The sequence below is a fragment of the Stegodyphus dumicola genome, chromosome 1 (assembly GCF_044657685.1).
Source record: "Stegodyphus dumicola isolate Sdum_Otavi_A_Nest chromosome 1, ASM4465768v1".
Lineage (NCBI taxonomy): Eukaryota > Metazoa > Arthropoda > Arachnida > Araneae > Eresidae > Stegodyphus > Stegodyphus dumicola.
In genome coordinates, this window is record NC_140768.1 from 62,909,104 (window position 1) to 62,935,796 (window position 26,693).

A 26,693-nucleotide genomic window follows, 5' to 3' on the forward strand; every position below is an offset into this window, starting at 1 on the left:
TACCAATAATTCTTGGTAATTACAAATAACAACATTCGTCTTCGAAACGGAGATATCCATTCCATTTGAAATCCGAGGAATTCGAAGAGATGAATAATAAAATTTTAAAATGGCGCAGTAATGCACAAATAGTCAGTAACCAATCAGGGAGCTGATTACATCACGCATAGAATTAAAATTATTTAAGTAATCATTCATAATAGAATCATTTTTAAAACAAATGCAAAATTAAATTTTATTTTAATATTTAACAGCCATAAATAATGTTTAAAACATTAGATTAAATTTATAGATATTAATAAAACCAATTACTTTTTAAGTAAGGTGACGTCATTGATTACATCATCCACAACATAAAATTATATAAAATATTATAAACAACAAAATTTTTATTTCAAATAAAAATGTAAAATTAAATTGATTTTTAATATTTAGAAGCCATAAATAATATTTAAAACACGGAAGTTATGCATAATAAAACGCATTATTTTTTAATAAAATGACAACAAAGTATCGGTTACCATAAATAACTTATCCAGCAATGGGTTTACCATAAGTTGTATTACTCGCCAAAAGGCAAATCGCCAAAAAGTCGCCAAAATCCGTGCAACCGTCTACCAAAGTAGCAGCAGTATATGTTATAGCAGTCCTATATACAGAATTTCAACGTTGTGAGGCTACTCGTTTTTGAGTTATGCGAGATACGTACGTACGCACGCACGTACGTACATACGTTCGTACAGACGCCACGAAAAATTCTCTTCAGAATTTATTTTAAAGCAGTTTTATAATTTTTTTTGAAGGAAAAGAGTATTTTATTCTGTCCTTACGTACAGATATCACGCAAAAACATCGTTAAATTCCATTCGATAGCGGTCAAAATGGATATTTTCGCTGAAATATGCTGCCTGAAACTTTTCGCGATTACAATACTTCCTTTTTATTTCGTACAAGGAAGTAAAAAGGGTTAATTTGAAAGATCTAGTACCGCGTTTTGAACCGAGTAATATAGATATTTCATTATTCTTTATGCGATTCGGAAGAATTCATAAAAAGCATTCGGAAGAAAGGAAGTTAACTAGTAATACGGAGGAGGCCATTAAAATTCCAGACATCAGTTTAGAAGAAAGGTCTATCCTTGCGGATATTTCGCCAACAGCTTTCTCGGAAGCACAAAAAACTTGCGCTAGTTTAGCGGCCATGTGGAAGAAATGGGAAAGTGAAAATGAAAAAGATTTTATAAATTGTCAAGTTTATTCAGAGTAGCAGGTTCTAAAAAAGGGGAAGATAAGCTCCAGCTGTGTGTGCCTCTCATTTCTAGTAAATGAAAGCCTGTAAATGATTTTTGTAGTGTTTTTGAATTATATTTTTGTAGATTTAAATGTGTTTGCATCGTGTTTTCATTTTCAAAATAGTTAGAATCAAATGTATTATCTTAAGTATTAGCATTTTGTAAAATTTGAGGCATGCACTTTGTATGAGACAGACATTAGGAGTAGTTTAAATCTTTTTGTTGTACTTTTGCGTTTATGTTACCTAGAAATAAGTGCAGGATAATGTAACTGGCTTCTCTATTATCACTTAAATGGTTACTACTTGTGTTTTGAAAGCAGTGAGAGGTATTTAGAATTTTCCTTGCATAGTCTAGGAAAATTCTTTTATGAGGGGCGGAGTTGTGATAAGGTCGCATAAAGGAAAAAGAACTAGGAAATAGGTTTTTCTCTTGTTGACTGTATATAGGCTTTTATTTTGGGCGTTAAATAAAATTTTCATGCTGTGTTCCATCATTAGAATTTTCATTAGAGTTCAACACCACACCGTTGAAGCATTAACAGTACACCACAATACAAACAAGCGATATTATTCACTTTCAAAGGATAGAAAATGAATTTGATATTGTTGTTGTTTTCGAGTCCATATTTTATAGGAGATTGGATGCCATAGTCTCAAAGAGGTTCAAAGGCTACTAAAAGAATTTGATCTTTGCAGATAAGATATTTATGAATACACAAGTCTTTTCAAGAGATTAGTGTTCCAATAGCAGCAATTTACTATAAACTGTGAAATTTTTTACCAGAAATCTTTCACTATGTATTTCTAGGGAATAGTTTGTTCTCACCGAATTACGGGTTTTTTTTTTTTTTTTTTTTTTTTTTGAGATTCATTTGTTTTGGGGCAACCAATATTGATTACATCCACAGATCATGAGTATGCGGGACCCTGCTGGATTCACTATTTAGTGCTCTGGTTTAGTGATAGCAGTTCGCAATGGAAATGGTAGGTATGTCGCTTCTGATCCGTGACTTTGAAAAACTGCATTTCTGATTTTGAAGACTGAATTGTGATCTGTTGGTTAGAACCGAAGACTGTACCACAGAATCGTAAGTGTACTCCTGCTTCTAGAGCCAATATATCGATTTCCTTTACCATGCAATAATCTATTGGGTACCTGTCGTCATAATATTCTTACCAGTCTTGTTAGAACAATATGGAGCAATGTGCTCTTCAAGAAATTCATTTGTTTTCTCCAAGAGGCAGAGCTTGAAAATTTAAATTAATGGCTCTATATATCTGAGGAAACATTTTCGAAGTTTAACAAGACTTAAATATAAAACCAAGTTTGGTTCTGATATATCTTACTGATCAGCTGAAAATAAATTTCTGGCGACAAAACTGACACTTTATCTCGAACTGACAAATAAATGAAGTACTTCAGATTTTTTTATTGAAAGATAATTTTAGGTATTACTTCAGAAAGTTTTAATTTTCTGTTATTTTACTGTTCGTGATTTCCAAGCTTCAAATAGCATTTATTCAAATTGTACGTAATGAAACGTTAATTATCCACATCAAATGTTCTTTTTTAAAGCTAAAACTGAGCTTTTAGTTTATTTAGGGGTTTTATCTAAATAATACGAAAAATTGATACAGCAGAGAGTATGTTATTAAAACTTATTGTAGGTGAATTTGTGTAAATTTTAATTAAATATAAATATATTATGGGATTTCTTTCGCACAAATAAATTCTTCTTTGTTATTTTAATTCATTATGAATAAAAGCTATATTATGCGTTTTAGGGTTTTAAATGAATGAAAATTAATATCGTGTTTTCATTTTAGTTGAAATGGATGCGAGTTAAGTACTCAAATAAATAAAAAAAAAACTTCGTTGTTCAACTTTTATAGGAAAAAAAAAAAAGGTGTTTAGTTTTTTTTTTTTTTTTTTTTTTTTTTATCAGCTTTAAAAAAACACTACCTCACTGTCAATTCTTTCGGATATAAAATACAATAAACTAAAAGTTATTCTTCTTATATTTTTATTCTCTATGCCAAAATATCCTGCTTATTTGGCCTACAGAATACAGGGAACACTGTAGTGGTCCGGAGAACCAATTAAACACTCGCAACACAAAGCAGTTCAAATATCAGAATCTACAGCATAAAAGTTCTTTTGCACAGTACTTTGTTGCTTTTGCACGCTATTTAACGGCTTTGCTGTGTGGTAAGTTACTTGACTGCCACATTATAGATCTGCGATTAAATCTCAAGGTCGTTTTACATCCTCAAGGACATATGAAACTCGTGCACTGCTGTACTTCGTGTGGGTACTAATAAAGGGCGACACGAGTAAGCAACTAATTACCAAGCAAGTTTAACGACACTTCGTGATCTCTACAAAAGTGACCCGGATCCGTATGGCGTCCGGGTCTCCAGTCTGGAACACTAATTTAGCATGTCCACAAAAGTTTAAAAAGTCAAGCTTAACTAATTAAATAGATAAATAAATCAAATCCATTAACTGATGCTAGCCATGAAGTCAACAATTTAAACTTGACAATTTAATAACAAAGAAAATTAACTAACAGATTATCGAAAAGATTTGATAGAAGCACACAACGTTAAGCTGGACAAGACAACGTAGTTACACACTATAGTGAGTTCCTAGAGCATAGAGTAAATTACCAAAACGGGAGAAATGTTTCAGCCAGTCCCACAGACCGATCTACAGAATTGCTGTAATAGTCGTTCTTCGCTAGATGGCGAAGTAGCTCAAGTGGAAAGGTTCCTTTATTGCCGCTCTGGCGAACTACTACCTCCGCAACACCTTTATCTGGATTTTTGTATCAGAAATTGGCTGTGGTCCTAGTCAGCCTGGATATCAGGAGTTTTACTGTTGCCGTTGTTTACAAGTTGCCGTTCACATATGTCCTTCCATAAATTACTTGAATAACCTGTGACACATTATTTATCTTGGAAATTACTGAACTCCTCTATCATATCATAATAAGTAATCAAGTTTTCGTCGGCCATGTACTAATTACGGTTCTAAATGTTATAGATCCGATCATGATCTTCACTTCTACATAAGAGCCTAAATAATCATCAAACGCTTGACCCGAATATTATTTTTCCTCCTCTACTTTTTTTACGATATTTTTTGTTTTTTTAAAAAGCTGCCTCTGCTTTCGGTATGATGATTCGGTATGGTGATTCGGTATTTGGTATGGTGCTTCGATATGGTAATGTGTCAGTCCTGCAGACTACCACATTATTGTACCTGGATTCGATTTCGTGAGAAGACCTGAATACTTTCAATACTTTAAAATGACCTGAATACTTTAAATATGTTTTCTTTCAAACTCTTAAGTTTTCTTACACGCTTTAGATCATTCTTCTTGACTAATAATAGTTCTGGAGCATGAAATGTCTCACTTTTATTGAGAAGAACACTGCCATCTTGTTTCAGTTTAAAATAAATATAAGAACCAGTCTCTTACTCCCGCATATTAGAGCTCCGAATATCTGGATCCATAGAAATTGAGTTCTGGATGTAAGACTTAATCCTTAATCTCTTAATCCCTTAATCTGTTCAGGTAAATGTCAGTTGTCCTCGAGTGTCATGTCACTTGTACTTTTCCTTTCCTTTAAGTTTAAAGGAAAACACAAGACCAACTTAGCAGCGATTACTTTGCTACAAATTTAATCTACTGTAGCTTAATTTCCACATCCTAATTCACAATTTAAAATAAAATTAGCATCCAGGTTTTCGCTGCTCATTTGAATCCGAGATTTATATGGATATTAAATAATTGTCATCGTGAATAAATATCTTGACATGGCCAGTGTGGAAGAAGAATAATAGCGGATGCCCAACATATTACTCATTTTAGTGCACATAATGGTGCACTGTACTGAAATGCTTCGCTGAAGACTACTTACTCTCTTTATAGAAAAGGACGATAGTAGTAGCTGTATTTCCGGCAATCGGAGAATAATGGTGCGTGTATATGACCGACTTTTTCACAGGAGGAATAGAAACATCTTCAAAGCAATCAGGTAAAACAGAACTTGAGTGTAAGGAATCACTACACTATCTATCGATGCGAATGTGTCCTCTTAAGTAGATGAGAGAATATTTCAGATTCTGTAGACTAATCACCTCTTATAGTGAATTCATTTCAAATATTTTGGAGTGCATAGAAAAATATATGTGTGTAAAAAATTAAGCATTATAACTCTTCACAATATGGAAAGGTTCAGAAAGTGGTTGGGATTACACTGGCTTTATTCTATGCGCTCTTTAGTTCGTATAGACTTCTGTTAGATGTATATTTACAGAATCATTTTTATATCCGTTACAGATTGTTTGAATTCCTTAATGTTCGCATATCCGTAAAGAAATTGCCTTTTTCAAAATGACGGTGTGTTACTTTTGTTGTTGTTGCTTATGTTCACTTGTCTGACGTAGTCACCCTAAGCCCACGAAATTCCTCGTGGTAAGGAGCGCAAGATTACGTCTGTCGCTGGCAACAGCCTTGAATACCTAACAGGTGACAGTGCGACTTGGCTCAGTTCTGCCCTTCAATTTTGATGGAGAGTACTCCGATGGGGACGGGTCCTAGGGTCTCCCACTCTTCTCCCATTCCACCAAGCCACACGAGAGGACTTTCGGCTCTCCGCATATTTGGAGTGCCGCCATGCCTCACCGACACTATACATTTACAAACATCCATGCCTTCTCTGGGATTCGAACGCCGGGCCATCGGCACGGCGGTCAGCAACGCTAACCATTATACTGGTTGGGCGGCGTGTATTACTTTTATATATGAGTGTCATAAGATTAGAAGAGCATTCTGCGGATTTTTCCAATTGTGTAATTGAATATTATTTCCATTCACTTCGAAAGATCCTATGAAATACATTAGAAATGCTATGAACACATTTTTGGACGTTTGATTCTTCTCTCAGTAATATGATGGCAGGTGAACAACAACGGTTGAGTTTCTACAAATCAAATAAGAACTTGTTAAGGGAGTTCTACTAACGCTTATAAATAACATCTTGCAAACTTTTGCCTGAAAGGGCCAAGCATATATATTATTGTTAATCTATTTTTGTTCATGCATCAGAACTCCAAAGCATTATGCTGATATTTTTGATATGATACTCGAATTTCATGTATCGTGAAAAAGGATTTAGTATCGGTAAGACGCAAAAGTTTGAGTAATGCAAGAATAATACTACTTCATTATGCCGATAAAAACATTATTATTATTATTGAAAATACCTTCATGAAACAATGATATTTTATTCTCCGTCAGCTGTTTTTTATAAAATATATTTTAAATTTGTCTGAAATTAAATTGTGAATAGAATAAAATTATGCTCTTTTACGCGATTTATGCAGGCGCTTTTTCCTTTTTATACGATAGATTTTAATAATTATTTCATTGATGTGGAAAGATAATTTTGGTACCTCATAAAAGCACTAAAAGTATGCAATTAAAGCCATGTTTTATTATCCAATTTATAAGTTATTGTTTCTCATTTTATAGGTACCAGGATTATCGAAATCCTCCCAATGATCCTGAAGAGTACCAGTTAAACATGAAGTACTGGCACATCTTTGCAGCAAGGCTGAGTTTTGTGGTTGTCTTTGAGGTAATATTTCGAGCAGTAAAGCAACTCTTTTTTTTTTTATTTCAATTATTGGTATTTTATTTATTACATATTTTTCATTTTTTTTTTTTTTTTAGCATTTAGTCTTCTTCGTCACCAGTATCCTGGCATATATGATTCCTGACATTCCAAAGTCCGTGCAACAAAAAATTATGAGAAAACGCTATTTGGCCAGAGAGGCTTTGTACAAAACAGAGGCCGAGGAGGCAAGAACTGTGTTGGAAGGTTCAGTAGATGGTGATAATGCAGCTTTACCTTGCTGACAACGAAAATTTTCTCGAATCAGGCCATGTTCGAGTTTCCAACAAGAGACTGCATTTTCAATTAGTCGACCTTGATAACTGCAATGCAATCGTAATTTGACCTGTACAGATGAAATTCAATTTTTTTAACAGATCATTCGTTTGCGCGCATGTGAAAATTCTTTCGATTTTAAATATTTGACGTGCACTTGAGACCTAATCCTCTAAATGACAAGTTTTTGAATAGAAACTCTTTGTAAACATAACCTGTGCAGTGAAAACTCAAATCAATAACATAAAAAAATGTATTCGCATATTTTTTCAAAAAGATTCCTGCATTTCGTATAGGTTTAGATCCTGTTGTTACTAAATAATCGTTTTTATTACTTTTTTTATTTTTTCGTTCCTCACATTTCCCTTTCAGATGCAAACAATTCTGAAAACGCTCTGGTATGCTATATATTCAGGGCAAAGTGTTTTTTTTTTAATCTGTGAACTGTGTTAGTTGTAAATATTCAACTTAACTGAATATAGACAACATTATTCAACTACAGTTTTCTCATTTTAAAGTTAATGGAATTATTTTTTTAATGAAAAGAGAGCTTACGTATTTATTGTTGAAAGGTTATGAAAACTACATGATTTAAAAATGTGCGATTATTAGCGTTTCTTTAAACATTGCATATTATACAGTACACTTGACCCTGGGAGGGGAGGAAAATATGTCTGGTTGATGCAACAGCGGTGGACGGCTTATCTATTATCGGAGTCAGCCTTTTTGAGTAAAAAATCAGTCCTTAGCTACCTAACACTTTTGTTAAAAAATGATAAGTAAAGGATTATTAATGGATATAGGAAGTGTTATTTGCATCTCTAACAAAAAATTATTTGGAAGAAAATTATGAACATATGGTAAAAAGAAAATATATTTTTAAAATCGATATATTTCTGTATTAAAAAATAATAATTAAACATTTATTAATGAATATGACTGTTTTTTTTTTTTTCTTAACAATTATTATGCTATACTTATTTCCTAAAATAAACATGCAGACATACAGCCGGGATGACTAATTGCACAATCCTCAGTCGACACATCGACTTTAATTGTTACAGTATTTTGCCCTGTGAAATTTATAACAAGCAATAATCAAAAGGGAGAAAGATGGCCTTGCATACATATTAATCCATTTTTGCATTCGTGTTCTAAATTAGAATGTTACATTTTTGGTATTCTATAATTTATCTATTTTTGAATTTAACAAGGAGGTGAACTTATAATCCAAAAAAATCATTAGTAGAGCTGAATGAGAGAAGTGCTAAATTTTTCATCTCTTTCCCTGATGCTCAAATGATAGCTAGTGGTCATTAAACTGGTCAGAAAATCCTAATATACTTTGCTGTGTAAATGTATATGCACATGATAGGCAGTGGAACAAGGTATTACAACAAGGTAATTAGGTATTAAAACAAAAACGAAATGAGGTAAATAAAGGGTATTTCAAAAGTAACGCAGGATTTAAATTTACGAAATTAATCTTTATTTACGCATGAATTGGCAAAGTCGAGACACATTTTGAAAGAGCAACAACCCTATTAAATATGGAAAATAATATCCAGTAAATGATCCTTACGTCTTATATGACATTCGAGCAATATTTTAACAAAATTTGCAAATCACATTTTCGTAGACTTGTGACTCAGTTGTTGAGATAAAACATGTTATATTTCTTCTTTATATTTAGGAATGGTTGGTATGCGTTTGCTCAAACGTTGGACATTTCAGATCTCCAGAGGTAAAAGTCACAAGTTCGCATGACTTGACTTGTGTCGAATGGAAAGAGAGTGACAGCGCGCGATAGCTCGCTTTTACTTTGCATCAGATAAAAGAATGTCTGGAACAAGAAAAGAATGAGAAGAATCAAGATGGTAGAATGGGATATTTCACGTAGCCGCCATCAGTCGGCGAGGAAAGATGTAATGAATGAAAATAGACATGCAATGTGAATTCTGTCGTCAACTGTGATCGCTGTTGCGCACAATTAGCCGCCTATGAAATTTCTTCTGTAACGGCTCAATTAGTTTTGCGCTACGCATGATTTGTGGCGCCACCCTCTTGAAAGAACATCTAATCAGCATCAAAGCCAAAGTCCATTGCTTCCAATTATGGTAACAAAAATGCTGTTATGGTCTCACGATAATGCTCCAATGTTTTTCCATCATGCTTAACTCTCAACCAACCGGAATATAATGTCTACAATATATCTTTCAGAAAGCCTTGCCAATGCAACGGAAAAATGTAAATCCTGCGTTAATTTTGACACAATTTTACATTTATTATTATAATACTTTTTAAACTTTGAAGCATGAAGTAATGAATATTTTGGATTTAAATCTTCGTCTGAATTGGTTTTATAACAGAGAAATAAAGTTTATTAATAATAAAGAAACGGGATTCATTATTACTGAATAAATTATGTCATGAGTTATGAAAGAAGAAAAGGCATATCTTCTGCTTCTCACTGAATATTCAAAATCTTAAATTATAACAAATTTAAAATAAAGTTCCGTATTTCGGTTTCATAAATAAAACTGCCTCTGGAAATTTGAAATCTAGACAACGAGAAGTATGAAATAATAAAAATGCATTTAAATATTAAAAGGAAATAATAATAATAATAATAATGAATCTGAAATTTATATTTATAAGAAACAAAATTTAACTAAACAGACTGCAGATTGGTCAAATTATTTTTAAAAAGAAGAAAGAAAAAGAAAGCTTAAATACGTTTCATCACTCTTAAATATAATTAATTGAATCTGACTTATGCGTTTTCTAACATACTTAAATATGCAACTAAAATGAAAGTATACTAAAATTATTAAATGCGTTTTATCAATATCCAATTCAATTGGGTCTAATACATATGTTTCTAACATACTTAAGTAAGCATCTGAGACTGAATTGTTGTAAATTAAAATGTAAGTTTTTCTGCAAACCTTATCGCCATTGTTATAAAAATATTAAAGCTACAAGCAGAGCAAACAATCGACTTTTTTAATGAAACCAATCGGGCAGCCGTAAAATAAACAAAAGCCCTAGCGTTTACAAGGAATAAGATTAAATTCTCTATGAAGTTAATACCTTATGCTTACACTTATACCTTATGCTTTCATTGAAATTCGGATAATACTGAATTCGATAAACTCTCCTTATCTTACAAGCCCATGAATCCAAGAGGTTGGGATAACACAATTTTAGTTATTCAGGAAAAGAAAATTTTTTCTTCTTTAATTTTTTTATCCCAAATTTAGCGTAACAATATTATCTCTCCTATTCCAAGCATAAATAAAACGCGTTCTATTAGTAAAAAATGAGGAAACAAATATGATTAAGAAGTGTTAATCATGATTGTGTTATATATAATTAACAATGAATGTGGTGGTGTAAAATTTCTTTGCTCAATTAAGTAACTGATGCGATGACCTTTTTGGCGTAACTATTATCTCGAGCATTATGAACTCATAAGTAAATTTATGTCTATTTTATTTCTTCGTATATAGGCTATCCTCCGCTTCATAAGACTTCGCTTTTAAAAAATATCCGACATTCGTACCATTTTCATTCATGAAAGAGATCTGAAGATTTTCGTTTTGCTTTCGCAAAAAAAAAGGGAAACAAAAAAAGATATTCAACATTTGTTTTATGCAGTGAAGAAAAATGTCTCTTTTAATGTGAAAAGAATGTAAATTTAGGGCAGTTTTACTAAATGTTTAAATTTCCTATAAAAAAAAAAACTATTTGCTAAGGGAAAAAAATGCATTAGTCTTCACTAATCATGGCGCACTTTTATCAAGCCTTTCTTATCCAAGACTGGCCACGGAGTCGGTACACATCAGACAGCGCGACGGCAAAATGTATGAGCCTCGTAGAACGCACTGGCTCTCTATCAGATGCATCGAAATAGAAACCCCAACTTTCGATAGTGGGAACAGACAAGCAGAGAAATTTTAAATGTGGCTATCTTACAGACAGAAATGACAATCTTTCTCTCCTGCAGTCTAGTCTCTGGCGATCTCCAACGACTCTGTGATCAGTATTCAGTTTGTATTCCCCTCTCTTTTAGTTTTCAGAGTGTTAGTTTAGTTAGGGTGAAACTGCTCTGCATTTTCTATTTGTACTTATTTAGGTTGCATTATTTGCCACTTCATTGTACTTTCAGTACTATTTTAGGTTTGATGAGTTATTTAGTACAATTTGATAGTTAGCTTATACAGATCTGAGAACGTTTAAAAACTTTTCCCATTTCAGTTGATAATATATAATTGCTTATTCGCCTTACACCATTTGAGCTTGCAGAAAATCTCATAACGATGCTCTACTTCCATCAAATGGGACAAAGCTATATATAATTAGTATTTAATGAAATGATTAAATTTCATTTTAACGCAAACTACGATCGGTTGTTTCTCTAGATATAAGAAAGAATTGAGCGAAATATATCTTTCAGGCAAAAGAAAATAAATACATAGTATTCGAATTACGGAGATACTTGCACATCAAGTGAAGATTAACGTATAAATGAATACTTAGCATTAAGTTTATTTTGCAGAATCGCAAATCTCTTTTACAGAATACTTCCAGTAATGTAATAAAGGAAACATTTCAGCTCATGCATTTGCATTAATTCAATTTTACCGTTAAATGGCAGAAAATAGATCATTTATATCCTTATTCTTTGGCAAGTATCTTAGGCGTTTGTTAAAACGTTTCCTTTGTCCGCTGATCTTCCATTTTATACTGTGCCAGCGATGATTTCCACTTCGCTAATCTCTTCCTTGCCATTAAGTGCTAACATTTTACTTTTTATAGCATTCTGAGTAAACATTTTCCTTTTCAAGCGGATTTCTCCTTTAATAAACATCGCAGTTCTTAAGTTTCCTTTAAATTTTAAAAGGAAACATTCAGTGCATTAAGAGCTAACAATGACAAAGAATCATTTATGAGACGCACTCCTTAATTTTTTAGGTAAATTGGGACTTTTCATGTTCTGCAACCATAACTGCTATGTGATGTCTGTGAGTACTGCGCTGTAAAGGTTAGAAAAAATAAAGTATGAAAAATAGATAGGAATAAACTTGATTGATTGCTGTGTGCGCTCCAAATGTCAAACGATAACTGAACTCGGTGTATCGATAATAAAGTCGTCTGTCTCCTTGGCATTAAGAGATGTCACTGAAGTTTCTTAACATAAGGAAATTGCTTGAACGAAATTAATGGCAACAAGCATTTTTACTAAAGACTTAAATAAAAATTTAGTATACCCATAGCTAACCGAATTCCATGCATTGCACGTTCATTTCTCTAACTGAAGCTTATTTTTATTCTACTGAGCAAGGGGAGGGGGAAGGAATTAAGATAATACTGAAATGAGTTTCTTCCTTTTACAGAAGACCGAGCAAGTTCGAATAACACTATTTTCGGATAGCCAGTGAGAAGTATTTTCGGCAGCTGAAGGTCAAAGTAAAGGTATATAACACTTTTTAGCAGAAATGTATATTAGAATATATATTTCAATGGATGATTTTGTGAGTCATTTTCCTTGGAAAATCCCCACTTGTGAATATTTCACTTAATCCTTTGATGAGTATGATGTTAGCTGCTCTAGGTTAGCCGCATTTTTCATAGAAATTCTGGGAAACTTCAAAATAACGCCTTCTGCTGTTAAAACTTTGCTTGGTAGAATTTATAACCTTGTTTATTAGTAGCGATAGGGATTATGTCATATCTGATTTTGTTGTGGGTTGAATATCGAACAATGAATCTGGTGATAAAAAATTGCTTTTGTCTAAAGACTATTATAAAACCAGGAAATTTAAACAGATCGGGTTTATCAATTTATCCGTATTTCTTTTTAGTGCTACCTGCCCTACTACTTGGAGGGCCTTGGATTTAATAGCGTTTAACGCAATATTGCTAGATTGACATTATTTCGATTATTATTGAAATGGCAATTAATTAAAATTTTGTATGTACTATTATATTTATATATGATAACCCTCGTGTCTTTTGCCATATTAAGCACAAAAAAATACTATTTTATATGCTTACATTATTTTGTAAATGCACCAACCATTTTGTTAATTCTGTTAGCTAAGAGTTAATTAGCTTTCTTAAATAGGTTTATATGCAACTTAGAATTTAGATTTGATATGTCTAAAGGTAAATGTTTCTAGTATGTTAAATAATTTGCCGTTAATAAAAAGGGCTTGGATGCTTACCTTATCAAAACATTTTAACGTTAACAGGTAAAATGAAAATACTGTTATTACTAACATAGTTTATGAAAAGAAACATTTTAAAAGAAATGAGATATTTTATGGTATTATATTTTAATATTAAACTTCACGATTCGTTTCTAGTTTTGTTTTTTTAACTCGTGCAGTATTTAAATGAAATAAAGTTTCTGATCCACATTTTTAACGGTAATGTATCGAAAAACATGTTTTTCTAATCTGTAAATAGATGCGGTCATTTTTTAATTAATATTTCGAATGCATTTTCCTCCTAACCTTACATTTGCGTCACGCAGCCAACTTTTTTTTTTCCGCCCTTATACATCAACCAACGTGATGTTAAAATTTATCAAGTATCTTTAAAGTATTGGAATAGATATAAAGAAGATTCATTACATATTCTTAGGCTGATTACTTTGTAAAAGTTTTCTGCGCTCTAAAGAGAGATACATAGATTGAAGTTCACATCATGTTGTTAGAAAAGAAATGTTGCTATTATTTTTCTTTCGCCTAACATTGAAACTGACTCACTTTCATGAACCAAAGTACCATATTTTGTAAATGGACTGATCATTTTTGCCCATGCGCAGAATGCATCAGGAATCTGTTAGCAGTATGTGAATAGTACCTAGCCGATTTCTTTTCTATATTTCGTAATATCTGAATGAATTACATTGAACTTCATATAAATAAGACAATATGTGAATTGATGTTTTAAGTCGAGGGATAAAACCAACGTTAAAATCATTAACACGCAATTTAATTTCAAGAAGAAGCTTAGCCCGTCAATGAGGAATTGAACGTGCAGGCCACATTTGTTGATGTGTCTTAAAAACTGCATATTTTAACTATGTCATTTAAAACCCAAAATGTCACTAAGCCTCAGAGCTGGATATGGCATATAACGCATGAGCGACTGTTTTTTCAAACTTTCGTCACACAACGTTTGCTTCATATGATACTGTACATGTTAAATTATATTAAAACACAGTTTCAGCTTTATTTAAGAAAAGCGACAATTATCAATTGTATGTGACACTGAGCTTACGAATATGACATGAGAAACCTCGCATCAAGTAATAAATCTAATTTAGAATCACTTCTATACTAACATACCTGAAATTTCCATTCTGAAAAGATTTATCTTTATAATTATATTATTTCTCATATGTCAGGAAAAGAGGAAATGTAATTTAAGATAAATTAGATTATTAGATTCGTTTTGAATTAAAATCGCTTGCGCTTTATCTCTGTGTAGAATAGAATTTTTCCCATACTAATTTAAAATCCGAATGCACAATTATTTTTTGTTTCATTTCATTCATTAGTTTTGAAAACATGTCTAACAAACTTATAACCTATTCACATAGCAGTTACTACCCGCGGCAGAGCTAAGAAATCCAAATTAAAGACAGTTAAGTGTAAGTCAAATTTTAAATATCTATGGCTCTTGCTCTTTTTTCGCCGATATGAACAAATTTATTAGCTCGGACGCGTGTCATTATTAAGGGCGATGTCGATTTTAATTAAAAGTATCTAATTTTTTATGTTATTAATCTAAATTTTATATTTCCATAGGTATAGGAAATTTTATCAAAAACTATCCTGTTTTTTTAATTATTATTATTTAATTTGATTATTTTCTTGATCAAGAGCAAAGAGGCATTATTTTTTATAGTTCTTTTTAAACTAATTGCAATAAAAAGAAACTTTTCTTTTGGCTTTATTGAAAACCGTGAGCGCTTTCATTTTCTTTCTAAATTTATTTTACTATGTTCAAGTTAAAATAATACAAAAAATGCAGTAATTAATCAGATAATAAACACTCGACATTACTACTACATTACATTACATTTTACTATTAATTCTGAACACATTCTTAATTATACTTTGAAACTAAACATTTGTTACGGGAAAAAAAGACTGAAGAATGTTTAATAAGTTGCCAACTTATAAAGTGAAATATTTTGTTAAAATTTTTGTTTAAAAATACAATAAATAATCAGTTAATTAATGTACTTAAAACAAAAATTTAATTTTCCCGAAATTTTGTTTAATGACATCACATTTTAGTCATTGAAAAAATTTAATTAATTTATTTAAATTAAATTAATTAACTGTTCGTCAATGGATAATTTTGTGTAATTGAAAATCGGAATGTTTTGCTTATGCACATCAGAACTCTCAACCTCCCTCCCTCCTCGTGGACGACGTGGAGATAAAAAATTTAAAATAGGTCACTGTGTGGAAATAAAGTGCAAATAATAAGTTGCTCCTAAGTAAATCATATAAAACATTTTCCTAAATCTTTTTATGGTGATATTATTTAATTAAATAATTATTCATTAAAGCTTGTATTATAATAAAACATCCAAATTTCTCAAGCTTCAAACAAGAAGTAAAGTAAATTCTCTAAATCAATTCTGTCGGGAAAAGAAAGGCAAATTTTATAGGATATACTACAAATAAATAGCTGCTGTTCTATTTTTGCCAAGTTTCTTGTGCATTATTAACTTAAATTTGCTTTTCCAAATATTGTAAGGCTAAAAGGTAAATATTTTGAAAAGATTTTTTTTTTAATTTTAATTATTTTTGTCGGAAAAATATGGATAATTTTTACCTAATTATATAGTTACGTTAATAGATTTCTGTCTTAATATGTACAGAATATGTAGATATTTTCAGAGTCTGTGGTTTTACAGTGTTAAACAAAACATAATTTTCCTAAAATGAGTATCTGACTTCGAGTTTGGTTTACATCAACCAAACTCGAATAAGAAAAAAAAAAAAAAAAAAAAAAAAAAAACGATTTTTATAGAAACGAGATTGAATTGTAAATATAACGATAATACCGATACTTATGGATGCGAAACAATACCTATTCGAAAGCTATTCAAAAGTTAAAATTTTATTGCCTGTAAAAAGTATGAAATATTTATTTAAAAAGTATAGTGCCTTTTTTCCTCGCCAAATTGAAATCGTTCACTAGACCTAAATATCCATTTTTGACTTGGATACCTTTGCATAGACTCTAATCTTATTCCCCATTCTTAAAATATCTCAAATAAAGTAATTTCGAGACACATAAATTAAGTCTATAAATTAGTATTCCTTCTTAAGTAATAAACATTAATCAGGACATTATAGATTACTTGACTTGTAGAGGCAAAAATGATGTATCGCGTAAAGCGCATAAAAAGTGAAAAAAAAAACCTCTTGGAATATAATACACAGGGATTTAAAGTGATTCTCATTTCATTAATTTACGTGGAAAAATGTAGACAACAAATTATTAGGTTTGTAATTTTTGTGATCATTTTATCCCTTTAAAATAAATAGGAAATCAAGAAAAGCAATAAACAATAACTATTTTCATCTGTGTCATACCATTATGAAACAATAGCTGCACCTCGAAATATGGCAGCTCTCTCGTGTACTCAAATTAACAAAAGCAAACTTTCAATTCGAATTTTTGCTTTGCACTGTATGGCTCTGTCAAATCGATTGCATGCTGTATATTATGGTCAAACTAAGACAACTCCAATACCAGTCATTTAATATTGGAATTTTTCTTTTATTTCCTTATTTTGGGTTTAAAAATAGTAATTTACCTTGAAAATCTTTGGTTAGCACTCGAAGAGTGCAAATTTAGTTATTGATTTTAAACCTAAATGTTGTTTGTCGTTTCCACTGAGACGGAAACTTTCGCGCTGAAAGACGATATTTTCGAAAGGTTGTTCTCTGATTCTTTTTCAGTTATATTTCTCATAATTCGAAACTTTTATCATGTTATTCGATGAGGGGTAGGGCTATGGCGCCCAGGCACCCTGGTGGTTAAGCACCGCAGTTCACAGCAGTTCGTAATAATCGTATATTGATTATTGCTTAACGTCATAATAAGCAAAAAATAAATAAAATCATAAATATAAACAAAGCAATTATTGAATTCTTCGATCTTCCTCAAGGCCAATATTTATGCCACTATGTTAAGAATAAACAGATTTGTTTTTAAATGATATCCAGCTGGAAATGCGTTGGTTGTAATATACAAATGTACAATCATTAGATGCATTTAAACTTCCGTAAATATTAGAAACGATTTCTAGGTGTAACACTTACGTTGGATAATCATGGCGGCTAAGAACTTTTATAAGGTATACAGATTTCAGAATACTTAAGAATCTAACGCTTTATTCGTGCCAACGATTAAAATGACACTTTTTATGTGTCTGAAATTCCTTGTCAGCTGTGCATGTCTTGAAAGCCTATCGGGCAAAATAAATTCACTTATTTCTATATATTGTTTTAGAAATTATGTACATAATATTCTTTCAATAAAGTAAATTTCTCATTGATCATTGTGAGTTTATTATTATGCACCTTGGTAAGATCATTCATTTTATTACATTACAACAAAATAATCCGTAAAATGTCATAAATTCAGCTCTATAAATGGTAATTAAAAGGTATTCTAAATTCTGTCATTAAAGCCAGAATCTAATATCTAATTTTATCCGAAAGGAAATGTGATATCTCTGGTCAAAACTGAATTATTAATTTTCAAGTTAAATTGCAACAGACATGTTATATTATTACAAGTAACACTGATACAGTAAAGCTTTCCGCAACATAATACGATTGTTACGCAAAATTTGCAGAGATTATGGCACTGCTTTTCACATAATTATTTATGTTATTTACATAATCGTCAACAACATGTTCAATTACATTAGTTTGTTAAATAATTAAAGCAAATATTTCCACCAAAATTTTGAGATGTAAACTTTTCTCTTTAAACCTGAGTGTTCTCCAAGGGTGTTTATTGAAATTCTAAATAAAAAAAAATCTGATGTGTACACCACATGACTTCCTTGTACGGAATATTAAATTATACGCATTTTTTCTTGCATTTCATTTAAACTTATTGGGTTGAATTAAATTTACTTCGTCGATAGCACATAAACCACAAAAGAATAAATGCACTCTTTAAAATTCACTATATTTGTTTACCATAGCGACACTCTGGCGCTAGGTTCACTTAACAGCGTTACATCTCATTCATTTTACAACTCATGCACAAAATTTATATCATCTGAAGAATTAGCTAATCATAGCCACATGTTTTATTCAAATATTATGATAAATATGAAACTATGTATAAAAGAAATTAAACAAACGGGGGGGGGAGAAAGAAAGAAACAGTTTTTCACAGACGATTCAGTATTTCTCATTCAATAATTCAGTTCTCACTTCGCGACAAGGCCAAAAATACATACAAACTCAAAATATCTATATTAAAAATTTCGAAGTAAACCTTAAACTCTTATTTTCTCGAATAAATTCCAGAATGTATTAGGCATGATTTAATTCACAATAATAAAAGAAAATATTATCTTTGTTGTTGCGAAGCTTAGTTTCTCTAGATTGGTAATAAATCCACTATTCTGCTAAGCTTCAAATGTAAACAAATATGGCCGCTATGGTAAAAATAATTAGGCTTAGCCGCACTTAAAAAACTTTTAAATTGTTGATAATTCTACAAGTATTGCACGTAGAATACTTGTAGAAGTAAGATTTGGTAAAGGTATAGAAACCTTAACCGGAAGATAAGAAGAACATAATTCAATCCTTTTTAAAACAAAAAATACACTGTTTACAAGCATATAAGAACAAAGAAACTGAGGTCAGTGAGCCGAATAACAGAGTGGATATTTATATACTTTTCGTGTGGCCGATTGCAACCAAAATAGGAGGCGCACATCTACATGTTATAGCAGTTCTATATACAAATTTCAACGTTCTGAGGCTACTCGTTTTTGAGTTATGCGAGAGATACATACGCACGTGCGCACAGACACCACGAAACTTTTTCTTCAAAATTCATTTTAAATCGGTTTTCTATTTTTTTTGGGGGGGGAGGGAAGAGTCCTTTATTCTGTCCTTACATACAGATATCACGCAGAAACATCGTTAAATTGCATTCGATAGAGGGCAAAATAGATATTTTCGTTGAAATGTGATACCCGAAATTTTTCGCGATGACAATACTTCCTTTTTACTTCGTACAAGAAAGTAAAAAGTGAGCTCACGAAGCCGAGAAACGGAGTGGATATATTTGTATATATATTTATTTACTTTTGGTGCGGCCCATTGCCACCAAAAAGGGAGGTGCACAACTAAATCCTATAGCTGTCCTATATACAAACTTTCAACGTTCAAATTCTTAGGCTACTCGTTTTTGAATTATGCGAAATACATACGCACGCACGTACGTACGTACAGACGCCACGAAAAAATCTCTTCTGATTCCATTTTAAGTCAGTTTTATAATTTTTGGGGGGAATGAGTCCTTTTTTCTGTCCATACGTACAGATGTCACGCAAAAACATCGTTGAATTGCATTCGATAGCGGTCAAATATTTTTGTTGAAATATGGTACCTGGAATTTTCCGTGATTACAATACTTGCTTTACTTCGTACAAGGTAGTAAAAACGACATACGTAGTGATGTTTGATGAGGGGGAAAAAAGCAAATTTTCTTCACGTGACAAGTGACAAATAAATATTTTTATTAATATGGATGGACGACAAAAGCTGAGAATGCAGTGAAAAATATGATCAAAACAAATATAATCATATCTTATCTGCTTTTGTCTCAGTTAGTCAACCAAATAAAAAGAATTTAATATATTCTTGCGTTCTATGGGTTAGTGGATTTGGATTGATTGATGATAACATTTGATGAAGAATGAAAACACAATTTATTCATCAATATTACACAGGACAGTTCCAAAAACACATTTACAGCCGTCAAAGAACTACGATAAACCCGCTGAAACAATCAGCAACACAGCCTTCAGTCTATAACGACGAAGACATCTTCCGACTCGGTCGATCGCTCCCGATTTAATCTCTGAACTCAAGACACTACTGCGGAACTCAACATACTAACTACTCTACTCCGCGTACAGGCAGGGTATATGTAGCTTTTGACCTGCTTTCGGGAACATTCCCGGGAAAAACGGTAAGAATTCTTTCTAGTATAGTCTCTCTCCGTCTACGACATACCTCTAAATGGGTGATTTCGCGTCAAATCTGGCAACTCTGCCTTTCCTTGTCACTTTCTGGCCACCCTAACCCGCTTTGCGAGGAAGCTATCTTACCGCAGCTGGGCATTTTGCAACAATATCTTACATCAGAGACGTTTATCGAATAATACAAGAATAGGTAATACACATAAACAGAGACAGAATTTAGGATAAAAAATATTAATCAAATGGCTCTAAAATTTTGCAGATTGAACAATAAACATTTCATAGGCAACTTAGAAGGAAGTTAAAATAAATAAATATTTGTGACTTAAATTGTATTTAAAATAATTATCACTATCCACACCATACTTAGGTGCAGATTTTTTGTTGCGGAAGTCTGATCCTGGAACCGTGTTTTGAAACATATCATCTCCTCATTGCTAATCCATGGAGACGTGAACAGCAACAACAATAATTACCAAGCAGTGAAAGAATTTTTTTTCTAAATATGTATAACTATAACTAACGTAAACAATTTTTGCAACTTAACTTTAAAGTGCAGATTGCAGATTTTTTGAAATGCTGCTTTTGTTTTCAAACTCACCGTCTTATTCATTCGCCTCGTTGCTAATTTTTCGGTTATTTGAAGCTATCCATTAAAACGTAACTTGAGGGCTGAGTGCAGGTCGAAGATTAGATATTTTTAGCTGATTGTATTACGGAGCTTAGAAACAATTTTAAAAAAATTTTTGAAAATGTATATTTCAAATCGAAGAGCAGAATTACCGATTTCTATGTTGAAAGAAATAAAAATTATTTAAGAAGTAATTTACGCTATTGTTAGGGGCCGAATTTTGGAGTCGTGAAATTCGCAGTTGCGAGTGTTATCTTTAATTTCCGTTATTAATCTCAGGACGGCTAGGGGTAAGTTGTGCTTTCACTTTTCATTCAATCAGGATAACTGTTGCATTTTATAAATTCTTTATTATTACAGTAAATATATACATATATACATATCATTATGGGACATTCTTAACCTTAATCACATTCTATCGCTTCCCGATTCTCGATTGTCATCGTGCGCCCCCTATCGGCGGCTTTTCTACAATGCCATCTATCGGCTGATAACACTGGGTCATTCTGACCTGACAATGATTGTTCTGAGTACAAATCAATTTTGTAATTAATGCATTTTTCTGCTTCAACTCGTATACACATTACTTAACATACATATTACTAATACACTAAGAAGAATACACATTATACTAAAATTTGATATGATAATAAACTTACTAAAATATTTTCACATATTTTTATTCATTAGCATAATAATCAAAATTTTCTGTAAATCGTTACTAAATACGTGATATGTATATGAAATAACTCATTTGTTATCAGTCCTAAAATGATAAGTTTAAGAATATGCACTAAAGTCTTTCAGCTAATGTTTAAGAGTTCAAGTCAATTAATGTTCAAAAGTTTCAAAGTTTTTAAAGTTTTCTATCAGCAAACGTACGTAGATAAACTCACACACACACACACACACACACACAAAAAAAAAAAAAAAAAAAAAAGGAAAGATCTCACCTTAATCACAGAAGAGAGCACTTCCATCAGTCCTTACGGACAGATCTGATTGGATTGCGTCGAGGAACCAAGCTTGATAACTGGTCAGTATCTTAATTGTCGCCGTCGTCACCATCATCGTCAGAGCCGGGATCGCACCTCCATGGCTTTAGCTGGCTCATATGAGCACTGGTAGTAAAGTATCGACCTCGATTCTTCGCTTCTAGTTGAGTTATTCTGTAGGTATCGCTAGGTAATATTTTGGTCATTAAAAATGGCCCTCGATATTTCGGCTGTGTTTTTGTAGGTTACCTGTAGCCTTAGGAGCACATCTCATTACAACGATTTCTCCTTGTTCGAATATTAGTGTACGACACCTCTTCCCATCGAATCTCTCTTTCATTTTCCCTTGCTGTTCCTCAATTCTTCCTCGCGCTTGCTCTTGGTGCTCTTGGATTTCTCGCGGGTCTTTCCATGCATCTGAATCTCCATCTGCTAACTTCCTAAGTATTCCATCATTAAATCTGGGCGAATACCCATATAGCATTTCAAATGGAATCTTATTTGTAGTTTTGTTTACCGTGTTGTTAAGATTTCTTTCCGTCTCTTTTATTTTTGAATCCCAATCTCTGTGTTGTTTATCCGTCAAACTTGTCATTATCGTTTCTAAAATTGTTCTGTTAACCTCGCTCTACCATACCATTGGCTTGGGGGTGTTTGGTAGAATTCAAAGTATGATGTATTCCGTTATCTGTACAATACTGCTTAAATTGGTGAAAAGTAAAACAGGATCCTCTATCACTTATTATTCTTTCCGCTAGTCCAAAATCATTAATAAAATTCTTCAAAGACTGTAAAACATTTTTAGCACTAGTATTATTAACTGCAAAAATTCTCACGAACCTAGTCATGTTATTAATTATCACTAATAGTTTTTGATTACCTCTTGAACTCTTTACGAAAGGACCTAAGTGATCGATGTGAACAATAGCAAACGGTCTTTTATCAGGTTTTATGGAATCTAACAGTCCTTGTTGCTTGCCACCTGTCGCTTTATTCATAAGGCACTCAATATATGCTGATATGTGTCTTCGTACGTATCGTTTCATGCTTGGGAACCAATATAATTCCTTAATTTTGCTAACTGTTTTATCCATAGAAAAGTGACAAAATAAATCATGGAATTTCACCACTTCACTCTTTCTCATGCTTTTAGGAATCACATAGAGTAGTCTCTCCTTCCCATCCACTATGGTTTTCCAAAACAGTCTATTCTTTTTAAACACGTAATTCCTAATTATTTGTTTCTCCTCAGCAGTTCGTTCCTCTTGTTTCTTCTTGAAAATTTCGATAATTATTTTCAGGTCTTGGTCAGCATGTTGTATCATTAGTATTTGCTCTTCTTCGGTTAGGGACTGGCAAACTTCAAATTTTTCAGCTATTCTTGTCGTCGTGTCATCAGCTTCCAGTACAAGACATCTGCTCAAAGTATCAATATGGGACAGTCTTTTCCCTGACCTATGCTTTTTATCTCAAAATTGTATTCTTGAATAAAACTACACCAACGGGCTATTTGAGGATTTGTAGTCTTCTTCGCATTCATATATATAAGAGCTTGACAGTCAGTAATAATTGTAAATTTTATGCCGATTAAGAACTGTCTTAACCTCTCCAACGTCCATACGATGGCCATTAATTCAATTTATTTGCTGGAATGATATTTTCTCTCTGCTTCTGCTGTTTTCTTGCTGACGCAATAAACAAGATGCCATTTTCCATCTTCATCACGTTGCATTAGCATTCCCCTCAAACCTTCTGCACTTGCATCACAACGGACTTCAGTATCTGCATGCGGTTGATAGTGAGCTAATACGGGCTTATCAGTCAGTTGTTTCTTCAATGGTTCGAACGACTTATTTTGTTCTTGCTTCCACTCGAAGTCTCGTTTCTTCTTTGTCAATCTGGTCAATGGTTTGCTTTTTAACGCATACGTCGGCACAAATCGTCTGAAAAATCCAGGCAGGCCCAAAAATCTTCGCACTTCGTGCACATTCTTTGGTTCTGGAAATTCTGTTATGTCTTTTATTTTGCTATACTGATACCATCTTTTCTATACTGATATCGGTCTGATACCATCTTCGCTTATAATAAAACCCAAGAAATCTACTTCTCTTTTCCCAAATTCACATTTATATAATTTGAAGGTTAAATGTGCTTTTCTTAGGAAATCTAATACCTTCTTTAATTTGAAAATCATCTCTTCCCAAGATTTTGCAGGAATAAGTATATCATCCATATAACACCAACACCTTAGTATTCAACAAGGGGCCTAGGACATGACATTAGGCGCTGAAACTCAGCAGGAGCATTTACTAACCCAAATGCCATCCTTTCGAACTGTCCTGTTTCATCTGGAGTGATGAACGCCGTCTTTAATTTAGCTTCTTCACTTAACGGTATTTGCAAATAGCCATCGGTAAATCCAGAGTAGTAAAAATTTTACATCCTCCTAAACATTCTAAAAGATCATCTATTCGAGGCAAAGGGAACTTATCCTTTATCGTCTGATTATTAAATCTGCGGTACTCAATTACCAGTCTATATTCCCCTGTTTTTTTCTTTACTAGTAACATGGACTAGCGTAAACTATCCCATTATCTTTCCATTCCTTAAGAATTCATTTTATTATACTACGCTCAGCTGCATTCGTTTTGTACGGACGACAAGACACAGGCTTACTCCCGTCAATTTCTTTGATGTCCATTTTTATTACGTCCGTGCAACCTAATTCGTTTAAATTAAGGGCAAAGCAATCCCTAAATTCATTTACTAATTTTAAGATATCAGTTCTTTCACTATCTTTAGTTTCCTCATCAAATTTTATATCATCTGTCTTTATTCGGTGAATATTTTAAGAAATGGGAAATACATGGTTTTGTTCTTCATCTTTGTTTATATTGGGAGTGTCTATTTTCTTTAATTCCCAATCTTCTGTTATATCTGTTATTCTGCTGATACACTTATCAGGTTCAATGTTCCGTCTTACTTTCTTCGGGAACATGCAAGGACCTGACTCGGAACAGAGAGCTTACTAAAGCTATGTTCAATCACTGTGGGAAGTAGACAGGATACACAAGAAGGGTATACAAAACCCTTTATTTTTCTCTATTTACAATAACTTCCGTACTTCGGAATACAAAGACCCACTACTTGTGGTCTAAACGTAAAAATATAAAAATAAAACTAAACTCTAATTTAACTTTAAAATAATAAACGTGGAAGATTGGCCTTATATTAACAGGAAGCCGTATGTAGTACAGAGAACTGTGAACACTACAATACGTTTAAAGTTATCAAGAGGATTAAGCCTCTGTCCTGGAAGGCAACCAGCAACTGAGTAAAACTTCTAAGGTAAGCGGCTTGCTTCGACTAACTGCTTCCTCTCTCTCGCTTGGCAAAAAGCCACAACTTAAGTACTTGGCGTTCGCCAGACAAACTTTGCATAAATACATTAACGCTTATAATTCTGGCCGGAAGTAGAAAATAAGAAGTGATAGTAAAGATTTAAAATAAAATAAACGTTAGTAAAACTTAAAATCCTTACACACTGATTTCTTTTAATCTGATGTTATTCTCGCATAGATATGTTGTGCGAAATGGTAATAGAACTTCAATGGCTTTTTTTGACAGAACATGATATTCATTTCGTATAGAGCCAGAAGTCAATTAAAGATTGATCTTCAAAAATTGCTTCTAGAGAACTGCCACAAGATAACTCTATGAGTTTTTCTTTTTCCAGTATATTTAGAGAGGTTTCTGAACTTACATTTCCTTGAAATGGATTACGTATCCAGTTGTTTGAGATGGATATATTGCATCTGTTGGGAAAATAGTCATCGAAAGTTAATCGAAGATAATTCAGATGTTCACATATACTCCTTTTAATGTTTTCGTCAAGTTTAATTGAATTTTCTGATAAAAAGTGCTGACAGAATCGAAACATCCATACTCATTCATCTGCAGGCATTGAATCCAAAAATTGATCTTTTTCAACATAGCCTCAATTCTGTCATGTACACTGAAAATGGTGACACCCTCGCCTTGTAAAGACATATTTAATACATTCAGTTTACAAAAATGTCAGCTAAATACGCAAGCATTTGCAGCCAAAGAACATGGGATATACAAGAAGACAAATGAAATGGATGATCAATAAAAAATGCTTGAACTTCAGACGTCAATTCAAACAAACGCGTCAAAACTTTACCACGGGAAAACCATCTAACTTCTCTGTGAAGTATTAAAGAAACGTGGAAACTTCCAAATCCTCACAAAGCGTACGGAATAGACAGCAATTTGTAGCACGCGATTTTATAAAGTTCACAATTTTCACAGCATCACTTAAAGTAGTAGATAACTCTGCAGGAATACGCTTACATACTTAAAGCTTGTCTATGAATACAACAATGAGTCCATTGAATTTTCTCGTTGATCTTCTTCACCCGTGCCACAAAATCAGAAAATTTTCCTGTCATTGATTTTGCACCATCTTTACACACACCCACACAATAAGACCAGCTTATTCCATTCTTTTCAA

General features: G+C 32.5%; 1 protein-coding gene across 6 annotated transcripts in view; it reads left to right on the forward strand.

Moving 5' to 3' along the window:
* The window catches only part of LOC118203999 (anoctamin-4), a 475,106-nt gene extending 457,249 nt beyond the window's left edge, over positions 1-17,857 (forward strand). For all 6 annotated transcript variants that reach the window (XM_085815493.1, XM_035376334.2, XM_035376321.2 and 3 more), the window contains 2 exons: positions 6,837-6,942; positions 7,038-17,857. In XM_085815493.1, coding sequence (XP_085671619.1) covers positions 6,837-6,942; positions 7,038-7,223 — 292 coding nt within the window. In that variant the 3' untranslated portion in view covers positions 7,224-17,857. The remainder of the gene's footprint in view (positions 1-6,836; positions 6,943-7,037) is intronic.
* Positions 17,858-26,693: the final 8,836 nt, after the last annotated feature.